This window comes from Nelumbo nucifera, chromosome 4 (assembly GCF_055504915.1).
Source record: "Nelumbo nucifera cultivar China Antique chromosome 4, China Antique-T2T, whole genome shotgun sequence".
In the NCBI taxonomy this organism is placed as follows: Eukaryota; Viridiplantae; Streptophyta; class Magnoliopsida; order Proteales; family Nelumbonaceae; genus Nelumbo; species Nelumbo nucifera.
Window position 1 is genome coordinate 32,686,139 of NC_142652.1, and position 17,767 is coordinate 32,703,905.

The 17,767-nt window shown below is 36.3% G+C and overlaps 1 protein-coding gene across 1 annotated transcript; it reads right to left on the reverse strand.

The window, feature by feature from the left end:
• Positions 1 to 336: 336 nt before the first annotated feature.
• LOC104609956 (putative serine/threonine-protein kinase PBL7) lies at positions 337 to 3,406 on the reverse strand. Its single transcript, XM_010276409.3, has 6 exons — positions 2,567 to 3,406; positions 2,230 to 2,487; positions 1,981 to 2,150; positions 1,768 to 1,847; positions 1,461 to 1,608; positions 337 to 946 (listed from the first exon to the last, which is right to left on the reverse strand). Exons 1-6 carry the CDS (start codon positions 3,150 to 3,152, stop codon positions 596 to 598), a joined length of 1,593 nt encoding a protein of 530 aa, XP_010274711.1. The 5' UTR covers positions 3,153 to 3,406; the 3' UTR covers positions 337 to 595.
• Positions 3,407 to 17,767: the final 14,361 nt, after the last annotated feature.

The window sequence follows — 17,767 nt, forward strand, 5'->3', positions numbered from 1 at the left end:
TGACCTTAAATGTTCTATCAATCTCATCTATCTCAGCAGATTGATCATTCAGGTAGCCAATGGTTGGTGGCTAATTCCCAGGTCTGGATTTAGGCATTATACCGTTAATGTGAATATATGGTTTTATTTGATATGGGTTTGAGACCAAAAATTGTATCCTAATTATTATGGATCTTTAAACCCAATGTGGAGTATAGCTACTGTCTTCATAAAGCATCTCCTCTAATGGGCACTGAAACAGTACTCGATTTCCTAGTGGTTCTCCGCCACTCACTAGTGGAGAAAAAGAAAACCATTTAAGACAAATAAAGTTTACAGAATTTAGGAATAGCACTCTTAAGAAATAAGCTCTGAAAGGCTAAAACAGAAACTTACTACATTCCCTTGAGATTAGGGATGGGTGAATGGAACATATATATACACACACAATCCCTCATTGGACTTTTCTTCACTATGTACAGGTTTTTTCATTCGTTTCTCTCCTATCTACTCTCACTAGTTTTCTCTTTGTGAGGCAAGCAACATGATAAGAAAAAATGGAGGAAGCAAAAAATGGAGGAAGCAAAAAATGGAAAAACCAAACTGTCATACGTCTTCAACGGCAATAGAAGTGATCGTCATCCTCAAGGTCTGAAACCCCTAGCATTGCCAGAGCTAAGTGACTCTGCATATCACTCTTCGTCTGTTGCAAGTGAGTATAACAATCAAGAATACAACCATTCCCAGCAAATGTGGGAGTGTTCCTGTTTGAGCAATAATTCTCATCCCCTCGCAATACTGCAATTGCCTGATCAATGCTTGGTCTCCTGGATTCTTCACTGTTGATACAGGCAGCAGCAGCTTGAACCATCCTGGTAACTTTAGTAGAATTATGTGGAGTTAGTTTTAGACGCGGATCAAGCAATTTATGCAATGCTCCTCTTCCTTCTTCTAAAAGTGGCTTTGCCTGCAAAGAATAATTAAACGCTTTACTTTCCTCTCCTTCAAGTAACTAGAATTCAAGATGTGTATACATTTCTGCTTCCACTAACAGTCAAAACTAGGATATATCCAAGGTATCAACAGTTCAGTCATTTAATGAGCGAATGCCATAGACATTGTAATAGACAATACAAATGCACACCAACTTTCAATTCCTTTCACCCATGTTGCATATTATAACCGCCAAGCCTGTCTAACAAAGTCTGTTCTCTCGACATCAAATTCTTCATTGTAATATTCATTATCTTGGAGGTATCAATTTCAAGAATCAAACTGACTCAATGTCTATAACCATCTAAGAAATGAAGTAGCAGTCGCACCATATATGCCACTAGGATATATATTCATTGCAAAATGGGTTGTCATCGGATCAGTGTGAGTCATGACCAAATACAGATCTCAGTTATCTGGATGCTAGAAGTATTTTGACAATACTAGAGGTAAGTTAACTAAATAGATGAGAATGAAAAACGACTTACCCACAAGACAAGGTTCTCATCTCCTGGTGGTCTTTTGGCCTCAATTGGCTTCCGGCCTGTAATCAGCTCAAGCAGGACCACTCCAAAAGCATATACATCAGTTTTATCCGAGACTTTCCCGTGTTGGAAATACTCAGGTGCCAAATAACTGTATATTACATTTCAATTTGAGAAAGAAAGAAGATATCAAATATCTAAATGGAAAAAAAAAAGAAGAAAAATGGGTAAAAGAATAGTTTTCCCTTCTTATTTAGTTTTGCTGGTTTTGTTTTTTATTTTTTGGTAATGTGTTTTTCTGTTAACTTACCCAAATGTTCCTTTGACAGTTTTACAGAGGAAAGGGACTGAGGGTGCAGGAGTCCATGTAGCTAACCCAAAATCACATAGCTGAAAAAACCGTTGACACTGTTAGATTAGAGAAATGCACATAAAAAAATTAATTCAGTAGATATTTGGGTGCAAATCTGTTGAACAAAGCCAACCAGCCCAGAAAGGAATCCAGAAAAGGTTGTTTTCTCACCTTGGGCGTTTTCTTGGAAGAAAGTAGGATGTTAGAAGGTTTAATGTCTCGGTGAACAACACATCTTTCAGTTCCATTATGTAGATAAGCAATGGCTTCTGCAACTCCGGTCGCAACTTTAAATCTTGCAGACCATTGAAGTGAGGGACCCTTTACTCCTCTCTTCTTCTCTGCAAATGGGTACTTGAAAAATCAATCAAATTGATCAAAACCAAAGCGAATTACCCACACAAGGACCCAGAAATATACCATGCAAATAATGCTCTAAGCTTCCTCCAGAAACATATCTGTACACCAAGAAAAGACCCTCTTCTGCATCAATACAGAAACCCACAAGGGGAACAACATTCCTATTATGGAGGGAGCTCGCAATCATCAATTCTCTGCAGAATGCCTTCGCAGACTCCTTATCTTCCTTGTCTAACCGCTTTATTGCAACCGCAGTTCTTCGAAAACCAACCCTACCTCTAAAGACACAGCTCAGAGCTCCTCTCCCCAGTATTCTGCCTACCGACACAAACAAAAACCCATTATAAGCCTGAACCCAAAACAATAATGGTTGAGAATAAAAGAGTACCCGCCATACCTTTACAGAAATCCCTTGTAGCGGACCGGATTTCACCATAACTGAATCTGACTAATGTCTCGGCCACCGGAGAGATGCTCCTCTCTAGAGACTCTATTCTTCTCCATTTCAAGTCTCGCGAACCAGATTCTGCTAACCCGGTATCCAAATTCAACATAAGAACAGTAGCAGCAGAAACAGTAGAATTCAAGCTCATTGCGTCAAGCTCCATCTGCGAGCCAAAGCTGAACCTGAAAGAAGAGTGGACTGATTGCGGCTCCGCACTAGTGAATTCAGGGCCAACCCCACCACTCCCGGCGAGTAGCCAGGCTTTGTTGTGCTCACCACCGTCTTCATTGTTCTTCTCTCCATGTCTCTCATCATTTCTTCGCCCACGTCTCCGCCTCAGAGGAAGAACACAGCCCAAACCAAGCTCCCAAATCATGTTTCTTCTGTAAACAGTCACTGTTTCCAGATCAATATCATCAAATCCATCATTTGTAATTAATGAAAACTTAGCCGCCTCGAACTTTGCATCATCATGGGCCTTGAGAGGGTCCGTGAGCGGGTCTACGGAGTCAATGCAACTACCTTGGGAGCAACCCATATCAAACTAATCTCAAATCTCGATGAGACACAGAACCCAGAAACCGAGAATAAAAAGAAAAGAGAAAGCAAGCACAGAAAGAAAAGGTGAGATGTGCCTTGCTTTGTGCGGGGAGAAGAGGATTTCCATAAAGAGAGAGAGTGATAGGGAGGGTAGCAACTAGAAATCCTTTAAATATTTTCGGATTTTTTTTTCTATAAAGACCGAGAAGAAGGTGAGAGTGAAAGCTGCAGTGACTGAATTCACATGACCCCAACCCAACCCAGATGGGAGAACGAATGAGAAGAGGAGATTCCGGTTGCCGGGCCCAAGAAGACAAAATGAACCCACATGCCTACAATTTTCCTTTTTCCCTTCACCAACAATTTCTCCAGCTAGCCATACATGATTAGTTGATTACATGAAACAGATTGATATATACCTTATAGCAAATCTTGGCCCAACCAAATTGAACCGGAACGGTTCTTTTATAACCCAAACTGGTTTTTCAAAAGCAACTCGGATAATCCACTTGGTGCCCGTTTGGGAGGGCTTTCATGCTGTGACTTCCAACATTACAGAGATGTTTGGGATTGATGCTGGTGCATCTGATGAGATTTTTGAAAAATCACTGATTTATGAGATCAGAGATTTTTTAGATAAATTGTTTGTTGGATACTATTATTGCCATGGCAGCCGATTTTTCAAAAACCGATTATAAATTTGTTTGGTAGTGATTATAAATAGTGATTTTGTGTTTACCAGAATTATCTCCCATATCTATGTCAAATGTTATGTCATTCAAAAATAATCTTGAAAGTAAGAATCATATTTTTTTTTGAGAAATTTTTTTATCAGCACTTTGCATTTTAGCTCAAGTGACAATTTAGTTCCCAAACTTTAAAATATGATAATATAATATAGGATATTTTGAAACACGACAATATTATTAACCAACTATTAAGTGGCATATGAAAAGATACAAATGCTCTTCAAATGTCATCTAATTTTTTTTATCAATCATCTGCTAAAATCAAAACCAACCCATCAAACGATGAACCATCATAAACGAGTCTATTTTCTAACAAGAACGTCAACGATTCTATCCTCTCGCCCACCCGCCACGGACACTTAACCCACCACCGTAGTCTCTATCATGGCTATCATCGTCCTCTCAAGTCGTACCTCCTCCGGTGCTATTGAAACCTAGTGGGCATAACTAGCTACCGTAGCCTAAATTTGCAAATGGGTGAGGTCTCTAGCCAAGGGAACATCCGGAGGTGTCATGGAAAAGTTGAGCTTGCACGAGGGTCCACGCAAGCAAAAAGCGGCTGCGCGTAGGGTGGTTGATCTTGGACAAGTGGTTCTGATCGAGAAGCTTAACAACAACATTATGAGGGTGGTTGATCTCCAAGCTAATCTTTTGAGATCCTTTACCAAATCAATTGAAGTTTCATCCAGTGGGGATTCAGGTGAGGTGAGACATTGAAATCGGACGGGAAGTTAAAGACACAAAAGAATTAGGCCCGGCTAGGAGCTAGAACCTTGGGCATACCACATCTATGCTGGGGATTTATTCAACACAATTCTTATTATAAAAAAAAAAAAAAGCAAGAATGATTTGGAGCAATCATCCAATGAGTGGGCCTGTCAGAAAAGATCGGGTTAGTGGTGTTTGTGACAGAGAGCTTAGGTTTTGTTTCATCTTCTCGAGGAAGAAAATGATGAACAGTGTGCTTTATTTTCAAGACTAATTTTAACATTTTCAAAAGTCTTAAATCGCACATGAGGTCATGTGATATGCATAACTAGACCTGTTCATGGGCCGGGTGGCTCGACGGGCTGGCCCGGCCCGGCCCGGCCCCCGGACGGGCTTGAACATGTTTATAGGCCTGCGGGCTTAAACTCGGGCCAAAAAGCCTGACCAGCAATAAATTCGATCCGGGCTTGGATTTTGTCAAAATAGCCCGGCCTGAGCCCAACCCGACCTGACCTAAAATTAGACTTAAAATGGGTTATGTGATTATGTCCATTTCAATAATTTTTTTGATTTAAGAATGTAAAGTTGTGTTTTAAAACGTAAAAGAAAAGGAAAAAAACCATATTGTAGGCCCATTGTTCATTTAAATAGGAAAAAAAAAACCATCTAAATTTTTAATTCTAATTTGAATAGAGAAAGTTGTAATTTTTTTTATTAGGTCAGGCTTCGGCTTTCGGGCTTTTTATCAGGGCCGGGCTCGGGCCCAATTTATAGGCCCGTTGATCGGGCCGGGCTCAGGCTCGGGCTCGGGCCTAGCGTATTTCCATTAATGATGAGTAAAAACCTGACTCGGCCCATAAACAGGTCTATACATAACTGACGGTCCATTAATGACAAATACTAGATTATCCCATTTCAAAAGTTTGGAGACCAAATTGTCAATCGAGCCACAGGGCAATGATCGAAAAATTTCTCCTTTTTTATTCCTCTTTTCACGTTTTCAGCCTGTTTTTAATAATTGATTTCTGACAGTTTACCCATTTCTCACAAATTGACCAACGAAAGAGTAATATAATCGGCGATTTTATAATCATGACCCCAAACACCACTTACATGAGCTGAAAAACTGGAAACGCCACGAAGCAATATTTGGTAAAACTCCGAAAAACTTACATGATCCGCAAAATCAACTTTCCTGTAAAACTGTCTCAAATAACTTCTCCAAAAGCTTCAGTCAACGGACTCTTCGAAGTTTTAGGGTTTTCCTGTTTCCCATCTGCTGTAAATCCAAATGGGTCTGATTTAGGCAACTGAAATTGAAATGGGCTAGACTAACTAAACAGAGTTGGTGACCTGTAACATTTGGTGGGTTGGGCTTGAACATGGAATTTGCTATGGCGCAATGAAAAGCTGTCTTGTTCACAGAAAAGGCTAAAAAGTTGGGTGACCCCCCAGCAGTTTCTACCCACAGCAACCTCTTCCAGTTTCCAAATTCCAACTCTCTTTCTTTCTTTCTTTCTTTATATATTCACACACAGGTGGGCTACGTGTACCGTCCTCATACGGTCAGCCTTGGAGCCCCATTAGTATGTCACTATGCCCAGTGGAATGACATAGGCCGTTTGATTGGAGGTGACCGTTGAACGGTATGTCACCATGTTCATTTCCTTACATGTGTGAAGTTTAGGTACAATGGCAAACTCCCTGGGGAGTGGGGACCACCTGGGATTTGGAATGATCCTCTAACGGGTAAAGGGATGTTTGGTTACTGTCACATTTCTATTCGCAGGGATGTCAATGGATCCGCTTCGGTGCGGGTTTGTTTGACCCGAATCCCCCCAAATGCCATTGTGAAGAAAAGTATGGAATCTGATCTGACCCAACCAAGACAAGCATTCCAATGCTGCAATGTCAACGGGTCGGGTATGGCGAACCCAACCATAACCCGATAGGTTGGATCAATGCGGGTTTACCACTTAACCCGATCCACTGACATCCTTACTATTCCAACTGGATAGGTTTCTTCTTCTTCTCCAATCCCTGACAAAAGTACGTAATTCTAGCAGGCATGTTCTGGTGAAGGTTTGATTCCAGAGACAAGCAAACCCCATAATTTAGGAGGGGCCCACCGGCCAGCAGCATCATGAAAAGATATGATTTGGGTGGCATACGTGTATCTTAATATCTCCAGGGTCCAGACGGGACCAGATCATGAGACTAGCTTATTTGGCATGAGATGCCATGCTTGACTGGTCGAGGACTAAAGTCCTGTTTGGGGACCGGTTTGTAACACAACCACCGTCCTGTATTGATGGATGTAGCACCAACTCCTGACATACCCTAAAATAAAAAATCTCTGGAACAGCTTAGAGGAATTAGAATTCCAGTCAGGCTCACGTGTAATCCAGCTTGAATTGACCCGCACTAAGCCAGATTGGTCCAAGCTGGTTCGACAAGTACTGGTTCGGTTGTAGAAGAGGGAGATTCTGTCTAAAACCTCAACTCAAGGACAGTCAAGATGCACAAAATGTAAGGGATGTAGGGAGCACCTTCTGATTGGGACCTTCTTGGGGATGTCCTTGGAGATGGCAATTGGAATCCTAGTAGGGCTATGGTCAAATTACCCAATTGGGCTGGGCATGTCCCACCAGAGGGAAGGTGGGTGGGGCCCTCTAAGGCTGTAGGACAGATCGAGTTGTCGGCATTCTCTGATCCGGAGAAGCATGATTCAAGGAGGGGGGTCACGTGGTCACCGGGAAGCTCGTAGATTTGTGGGAAAATCAAATCAAGGGAAATTGAAAAAACTAAAAAGAAATGAGATGAGATGAGTAAAGGCACATGATGTGTCTAACGCGATAAAATGGGCTAATAGCTCAATAATTGATTCACTTAAAGGCTTAAAGCAAACTTTATGGTGGGTTGGGAGATTGATAGATTATTGGGCTCTCTCTCTCTCTCTCTCTCTCTCTCTCAACCAAATAATGGGGAGCTTCTCAAATCTCAATAATTACTTAAATTTGCATTTATTTGATGCTTAGGATCCACTTCACTTACATCATAACCATGTGATATGGTGCCTTGCTTTTTCCTATACAAGACTTTACAAATCTTATATCGGTAATGGTGGTTTGAATATTGTATTTCTTTTTCTTCTAAATTTCCATAGGTACAGTTTCATTGAGTAGTTTCAACTTTCAATTCATTTTTACTTCATTCTATTAATAACATAAGATGTTTTTATCTTTTATAGTTTATACTATTCAATATCCGCCGATTACAATTCAAATGCGACTCGAGCCATTTCATGACCAGAGAGAGAGATGAATTGAGCGGAAACATCCAAGGGCGCATGACGTGAAGCAGTTAAACATGTACGGTAGTGGATCTAAAGCTAATGGGCCCTACACTATGTGATGCCAAATGAGAATCAATTGATAGTCTCAAGCTAATTATTTGGTATTTGCGGTGCAGGTAGCTTGTGAGATGGGATTGGATGGAAAAGGATGCCATGCATGGCCCAGGCCATGATAACGTTATACTTGGCATCGATCAAGTTGGTCACAGTCTGACTGTCTCCTCGGGAAAGTGTCAGGGCGTTGAGAGGGAAGAGGGGTTGAACTTATAACAGAATTATTAGGTCAGAAAATGCTCGATTCTAGGTTTCACAAATCGAGATATATAAGGCAAAAGAAAAGAGAAGAACCAGCTTCTTAGCTTATTGACAGTGTTTGCTCTCACAAAACCCAACAAAGTCTGAATGCCATTGTACTGAATTGAATCATCATAAGAGATGAGAGATGCATGTTTAAGAATAATTTGTTTTATATTTGGGATGGTAACACTACAGAGTACAGACTGTTTCTCAATTGGATATGATTTCACTCAGATCATGGTAGATATTAAAATAAGGGTAGTTGTCTAAAACCTCCCCCAGATCTTATTAGTAAAACTCCTAGAAGAAAAAATTATGAATCACATACTTCCCTCCTTGTGTGAAGTTACCATTTGGTCTGACAGAAGAATGGTTTTTAAATGAAAAAAAACTGACCTTCACCCACTTAACCTAATTTCATTTGTTGTTAATGTGACTAAATTACTCTTAATTATCACATGCTTCTCTTCAGTCAGTCTTCATATGTTTGGATCTTAAACCCTATATTTGTACTTGTAGATTTGTAGAACTGGTACCATATAATCTATTTTTTAAATATCATTTTATTCAAAACATTAATGGTTTGAAGGAAAATGTAGGAAAAAGAAGAGAAAGATAGGGAAATTTATACAAATTTTGTAAAGGTTCTCTTACCTTTCCCTATTTTTTCCTTCAAACCAAACACAATCTAAGTTGATCATTCATGTAGTTGTTAAAATCTAAGTACTTGGTACCAAACAATAATTAATGCACCATTATCTAGCATTGATTTGCTCTCACACTCATGCATGTTATCTCAAGTGGGTAACGCATCAAGACATCAACCGTTCGTGGTGTTTGGCCATTTTCAGAAACAGCCTTTACTGTTGAGATAGAATCAAGGTATTAGTTAGGATTAGTAATTTGTGTTCTTATGTGGGTATATATATATATATATAGTATTTTGGATATATGCGTCAACAAAAAACACAACATGATTAATAAATTATGTCGAATTTTCAAATGCAAAACACGGCATGTTTATTATACAGGTAGCATGATACAACCCACTTAACTCGAGTTAATATGATTAACTTGTTTAAATTAAAAAATGAATTGATTAAATACTAAAATAAACATTCAATTAACCATTATCTAAAAACAAATTCATAAAAATCATTCAATATCATTTTACCTACCATAATGGTAGTTCATCCAATTACACATGCATGATCTAATACTTGAAACTTCAGGTTATAAATAGGTTATTCTCAAGTAGATCAACCCAAAATTAATTAACACATTTACTAACCATGTTAATTGGGTCCAAGGTTCAAAACATCCTTATGTATCAGCCTGTATTGGTCGATACATATCGCATCGGGAGCATCCTGATATGCCCCTACAGGGGGTGGAGGAACCTTAAATTGGCTCCCCTGAATTGGATTTCAAAAAAAAAATGAAAAAATTAAAAAACAATACCAATATACCTCTACCGGCATATCGAACGTATTGATATTTAGAACCTTGATTGGGCCAACACTATTTTAACACAAACACAATTAAGAATTTAAGATAAACCCAAACTCACTAACCTTGTGTCATATTTTCTCATGCCATGTTAAATATTGCTAGCCCTAGTGCCAGTGTATTGATAAAAAGTCTCTAACTGGCTATAGTAGAATCAAATCCCTCCTTTGTCTAAATTGGGGCGAGGGGGCCTAGGGGTTTGGAGAAGACTACCCCTTATGTATGTATATATGTATCCATGTATATATGTATAGAGAATACACAATGAATAGTAGGTTAGAGATTATTTTGCATTTTTCATTTGCCATAAAAGAGAATATCGATCTCTAATGGGGGTTTGAGAAAGTTCAAGTTTCAGAGTTCAGACATTGTCAAGGCGAGGGTTCTCCTAACTTCTTCCGATAAAAAGAGAATTGCGGTGCTTGTCATAGGACCATTATGGTATGGTTCTCTAGGTCAACAAGTTGGGCTGCCTAAGTTGAAGAAAGTTGCACAAGGATAAAAACTTTGATTTGCCCAAATTTTTATTTTATATTAATAAGGGGGTTGGGAAGAGAATGTGAGACCTTTTAAATATTTTAAAAATCTTGTACATCAGTGTATCCAAGCATATTTAGCTAGGTACATCAATAATGATACAATACGCCTTATATCAACTGTATCTTATTGTCATTTTAATCCTTACTAGAAATCCAGGTAACAATGGCTATAAATCCACAAGGGTTTTACAACTTCAAGGGTGTAAATGTGTTGATGTCAAGACAGGACTATATATATATATATATATATATATATATACAGTGTGTGTTCATTCCAAGGATCAAAATTATACAATGTATCGACCTGCATACTGGTGAATGGTGATCCACTAATACACTATCATATGACTGTTTCAGGGGGTAGATAGACCTCCTTATACCGACCCCACCCCCAACAGGCTTGAAAAAGAAAAGAACTAAAAAAATTTATAAAGTGCCTATTGATATAGAATGGCTTGTATCATGGTTTTCAAAACCGGATAGGACTGGATTGTTGGACCGTAAAAACCGGGAACCAGGCAAGTCTGTTTTACCCAGAATCATTATTTCGGAAAAAATCATTGATTTGGTTGATTTGGTCAGCAAACCGCTGACCCGGGCATTTAAACCGTTTGGACTGTCCAATGGTTTTAACCATTTTTTATTTTAAACTTTTTTTGTCAGAATAGGCTGTCCGTTCGATTCGAACGGTCGAACCGTTCAACCCAGGAACCCGACCCTGACTGGTTCATTGTCCAATCCTGTTTTAAAAATCCCTGGTCTGTATCAATGTTTAGAACCTTATACATATATCTAGACCGAACTCCTGGCCCTTGTTGGGTTTCCATCCTCGAGCCCACCAAATGGATCAAAAACAACCTGGTATAAAATATTTGGCAAAATCATGAGAAAAAACTAATATCTAAATTTCGTATTGTATCTATACTGTTGAAGAAAAAAGAAAAATAAAAGAAAGAAATTGAATAACTTTTCTTTATTCTATAAATTTCAAAATCCATATACTTAAACGTTTACTAGGCTCAATTTGAAACGAGTACAAATATAAATATATACAATATAAATACATACAAAATACATAATTTTGCACTCTAAATATTAGTATTTGTAGAAAAAAAGACATTCATTAAAACTGTTTGGTTTGAAGAAAAATATAGGAAAAAGAAAAGAAAAGTGAGGAAATTTTTACAAATCTTGGATAAGTTTCTTTGCCTTTTCCTTCCTTTTACTACATTTTCCTTCAAATCAAACATAGCCTAAAATTAATTAAATTGGATTTTTGTTTTGCTTTTTTTGGTATTAATCACTGCTTGACCCCTACGTAAACAGTTACATCAACAGATATTTTCTTTGATAATAGGAGGATTTGAAATCGCACCAGATTGGATTGGGTTTATATAATATGTGACAAAACACAAGAAAAAGATCTAGAGAAGCTTTTGGTAGCTGATAGATTATTTTATTTGTTCTTAAATCAAATTATAATAAAATAATATAAATTGGAATTTGAGACGAAAGATAATACTTCCATCCATTTATCTTTTTTGAAGGTTTTTTTTCCAAAAAATGACCCTTTGACTAGGCTTTAAATGTTAGTTGCTCTTAAAACCGACCTCAAATGTTTGGTAATTGGTAAAAGTGCAAATTAAACTTGCTTAGATCACTCTATTTCAAGTAATAATTACCTCGCATGCTGATATCACTTTGGTACTAAATTAGGTCCCACTTTATTAAATTGAAATATTTGCTATACCTCAACAATAATTAAATACCAAATAATAATAATGGGTGCGGTTCAATAAGGATTTTGTAGATTTCATACCCTTTCTACTTCAGCAAGCCATTGTTTGGAATATAGGTGCACCTGTGGCCCGTTCAAAGAGTGGGTCGTGGCGTATCAGCATGTGGGTCGAGTCAGGTCATGCTTTCCTCTTCTGGGATAAGTTGGGGGTCAGTCTGAACCCGTGCAGATCCGTGTCATGTCGTGTTGGGCCATGAGCTGTAGGCAGTACTGTGGGCTTGGACCTTGTTAGGCTGAACTATATTTCGGGCCTTGGCCTGGGACAAATTGGGCCAAACTGTCATTTTTTTATATTTTGATTTTTTACTTTTTTTTGTTAAGAAAAACTAAATTACCTAACTTTTCTTTGGGAACAAATTGAAAAAATAAAAATTGTAAACAAAAAAAATGGAAAAAATACTTAATACAAAATTGACAACAAATTGGAAAAAATAGGAATTTTATTTCATTTAAATTTGAAACTTGATACGATTGTAAAAATACTTAACAAAATGGAATAAAATATAAAAAATATAATACAATAAAAAATTACATTATTGAAAAAATAAAAAATAGTTTAAATCAAATTGAATAAAAAAAATTACAATAATTTTAAAAATGCTACAAAACTATTGAGTATACAAAAAAAAAATATTATCTTCATCATTTTTCTTCAAGTTCCACCTCCATCTCCATCTTGATTTTAATCATCTACTTCAGGTGAATCATTAGGTGTAGTGTCATATGCTCTTTCGTCTTGTAATCTATCCTCAACATCCAACTAATCTTTGAAGTAGATGTATATCTCCATACTTTCACCATTCAAGCAATTTCTCATCATCTTGCATACATGTATATGTACTAAAACAAGACTTCAATGAAATTGTAAACACTAGAAGGATTAATAGATCATGTGTCATGGTAGCAAGGACCGGATAACTTTTTTCATGTCCACTCCACTTAAGGGTGGATTCGAGCCGAGCCAAGCCGAATCGAATAGTACAAGGCTCGAGCTCGGCTCGGCCCAAGCTCAACTTTGAGAAAAAATGTTATAAAAATAAAAAATTATATATAAAAATATTTTTTATTTGATATTTAAAAATTAAGAATTATAATTTTTTATTATATATATTATTTTCTATAATTATATATATATATATATATATATATATATATATATTCGAGCCGGCTCACGAACCTCACAAGCTGAGCTCTATTAGGCTCGAGCTCAGATCGTTTCTTAATCGAGTTTGTGAATTGGGCTTGAGCTCCGCTCGAAACTCGATTGAAACTGAGCTAAGCCAAGCTCGAGTAGCTCGGGAAGAGCTCGGCTCGTTGGCACCCCTAACTCCACTAGGCTAAAATATCAAAAGAATTCATTCATTCTGAGTCAAAAGAATTCATTCATTCTGAGTCAAAAGAATCACTTAAACTAGAAAATTATACTTGTAAATAAAAATTAAGTTCAATAAATGAACTTGTTGACGAAGTGGCAACAGATTTCTACCTCCTACTTAATAGAGACCAAACTCTATCTTTTCCACTACTGGAACTAATTGTTTCAAAAATGGAAGTTGCACCCATACAAGTTGCAAATTTTTTATGCCCTATCATTTGAGATTCATATAAGCTTTACATTTCAAATAATAAATTATTATTTTTTATTTCCAATTTCTATATTCATATTTTCACAATATGATACAAATAAAACATCTAAATCATCTTTATCCTAGGATTTAATATTACAGCTAAACAATAAAGAGGGGAAATTTTCTCTCAATATTTTTTAAATTTATTTTCCATTACTTCAACAATACTTTTAAATTGTGGATCTATCTATACTTTGCAAAACATTTATTAATCATAAATAATTGATTAACTAAAAGACAACTAGTTGGTTAAATACATGAAAATTCATCAGTTGCATCATATAAATTGTGTAAAAAATCTTTTATACAAATTGTCATTTCCCAATCTTCCTCAACTATAATATCATGTGGCATTTTTGCATTATAAAAGTTAGTAAGAATTTGTTTATAGGAAATACAACTTTCTAACATAAAATAGGTAGAATTCCATCTATGTTGAACATCTAACATAAAATGTTTATATTTTAAACCATAGTTATGGCATAAATATTTAAGTTCTTGTTTTCTTTGTTCCAGAACTTTAAGATTTGACATGCACATTTAATATGAAATAATTTACCATTTAAACATGATTTTAATTAAAATTTTAAAATATTCATTGCTGAATCATTATTACTGGCATTATCAAAACTAATAGAAAAAAGTTTATTGTCAATTCCATAAGCATGTAAAGTGTTTACAATACTTGCAGCAATTGTTGGGCCAGTATGTGGCCATTCAAGCATAGTAAAACTTAAAATTCTTGCCACACAAATATAACTTATATTAAATTTAGAAGTCCAAACATCAAAAGTAAGATTTGATAAAATATAAATTAAATTTTGTTTATTTGAATAAAAAATTTTCAAAGCAACTACTCTAATAGTATTTTTAAAAACTTTTTGAAATTGAGGATTTACATAATTACGTCAAAACTTTTCAAGTTAACTATACTCAACTAATAAAAATGGTTGTTCTTGTTTCTCATGGGTGAGCAAATGTCTACCCCCACTCTTACTATAATAGGTAAAGTCATTCCTACATTTTTGGCAAACAAACATTTTTCCCTTCCCCTCAACCTCCTCTATTTTAAATAAATTTCAAACTGGGCTAGTCAACTTAGTTCCCTTCTTTTTCTTTCCCCAGTAGTACTACTAGAGGTGAAATCTCCGACAATGTTAGTAGCATCCATATCAATGCTAATGCTATCATGTTGTGACTGGACATTGTTGGCATTGAACATGCTAGGGAATTGGTTTTGGGAGGAGTCAACCATTTTTCAATTTTAAAAAATAAAAATTAATTTAATTGCACTCACCCTGATTGTCAATTCAGAATCTTAACTTGATTTCAATGGTTAAAGCCTCCAAGCCTCCAAAATTGCTAACTTGAGATACTTGAGCAAGCCTTTTTCTTATTGAAACTTGAAAAAAGTCAAGACTTGAGAATCAAAGAGTAGAGAGAGTATTGAGAGTGTATGAAAAGAGAATTTACTGAATTGGTGTAATGAGAATGGTAGAGGATATGACTATTTATAGGAATTGGAAATAATTCAATTGCCCAAATACCCTAAAAACTAGCATTTTTTAGTTGTTGGGAGGGTATTCTGGTTATTATAAAGTTATTTATCACTTTATCCAAATTGCACTCCCCAAATTAGTTGTTATATAGCTGTTGGGGGGAGCATTTTTGTCATTCTTTCTCCCCTTTCCCCAAAGAAAAATACATAAATGCCCCTCTATGTAGTTATTTACAAATGTTAAAAAAAACTAAAACTAGCCATTGGGGGTGGGCCGCGTGTTGGGCTATGCCGACACGTCGCAAAATCATGTCGTGTCGGCCCATAGACCTAAAACCCCCAACCCAACATGGCCTATACGACCGTGTTGTGCCTAGTACGGCTCGTGTGCCATCGTGCCAGGCCGTAGGTGGTTTGACCCAATTTACATCTTTAGTTTGGAACCAATGTTATTTATTTATTTATTTATTTTACTAAAGATGGTGTCATATCAATGTCACGTTTGAAATTCATTTTTTCAAACAATGCTTGATGTTTGGTTATGCATTTATCTAAAAATTAAAAAACATTTTCTCAAACCACACTTCAGAAATCGGGAAAGGTGTGGTATGATAAAATGTTCTTTTTTGGTGTTTTCTTGCAACAATATGCTGGCATGACATTGAAAAATGCCTATGTGGTAGCAACAGTAATGATCCAAAATAAACAAAAAGAAAAAATATATATTTTCTGAGAAAATAGCATGGCATTGTAGCACCATATCCTCAAAAAAAATAAAAACACCTCTCAAAAAACAACAATGGTTCCGAACATGGCCTAAACCTATCAATTGGGGATTTCTAGGCCATAGGGGGGCCATGGCTCCCTTGGGTCGCCCCTAGCTTTGCCCCTGGCTCAACCCTCCCCACATTTGAAGGTGGGGTGGATTGGGTTTAAAATCCACACCTAATTTTAGGCAATAAATGATAACATGAAGAAACATTAACATTTTTAATTATTTTATTGAAACATGTGAACTATAATTGTCGACACAAATTTCGTGTACAAATCCAAATATAAGAAAAGTGAGACAAATTCAAATGAATTGATTTTTTATATATTTAAAGCAAATGGGATACAACCTCTTTGTATTTAAAACCCCTCTTATAAAAAAGATAAAACCTCTGATTCTCTCTTGATGGTGTTTCCTGCAACTTGAGGATTTAGATTTGAAGTGAAGACAAGGGTCGGATGACATGCTTTCATACTTTAGACAATAGTGAAGATTACTTCCTTTAGTTGGGCTTGGAACACTTGGTCAAATAAAGGATTGTGCTATACTCCAAAGGTGTTGTGGCTTTGGCCTTTAGAAGATTGTATATGCTTCCTTCTTCCCAAGAGCCTTGTTACTTTCACTTAGTTTTCTCTTTGATCAAAAGCCCCCTCTCTCTTGATGGAAACCTTTATTTATAGACTTCTTGGTCTGGTCTCTTCCTCCTCTTGATTGAGGATTTGATTAGTTCTTGTTACCCCTTTTAGAGAGTAAGGCTCAGTTTGGAAAGAGTATAAATACACATATGTACAGTACAAATAGATATAAAATAATACAAAATATAAGGTTTTGCACTCTACATATTTGTATTTATACTCATTCCAAATGAAGCCTAAATTGTTGTAATTACTTTATTCTAATTTATTATCCATTATTCTCCCTTCAATCATGACAATTTTCCATCTATGAGGAGATATGCCTTAATTAATTATAGATTTGATTGGTTTTAGTTACCTTTCATAAAGAAAAAAAGCTTGCAATTTGTCATTTATGGAGAGAATGTTTTTCAATCAATTATTCTCTCTTCAATTATTGACTAGATTTCCATTCTTAGAACTTAAGATGTGTTCTAGTTGGATTATTTTCATAAATCACTAAAACATGTGATTAAAATTTGAATTTGAATTTAAGTTTGACTTCAAGGTAGATCCCACAAAGACCCCTCCATCATGCTAATGGATTTGCAAAGGCAAAGCCCAAATGTTTAGGCCCATACACATATTGAAGAGTATGGGACATGGTCCAAATAGAAGGGATCATGTTCAAATTGGATTGAATCAAAACCCACTCCATTAACAGCCCTACAAATCATTTATAGCGATGCCTAAATGCCATCCTCTCATATGCCATATGGAATTAATTCTATGTCTATAGCCTGTGTTTTGTTGCAGTGAAAGGAAACGAAAAGAATGCAAATTCCGGTTTAATTTTGTTTTGATTTTTATTTCATTCTGCTTCATGTGTAATTTTACTTCATTTGTACTGCAACCAAATAAAAATAAGATAAATTTTGAAATAAAAATAAATCAGAATTTACACCCAAATCATTTGCTACCATAGTTTTGCATCAATGCCAATAAATGTGCACTACAAGTCTACAATCAAATGCAACCATACAAAATAACAACAACAACAATTCTATTGGAATCACATTTCAAAATGATTGAATGGAGCCCACAGGATTTCCTGCAAGCAAAAGCTCTGCATGCACGCTGCAAGCA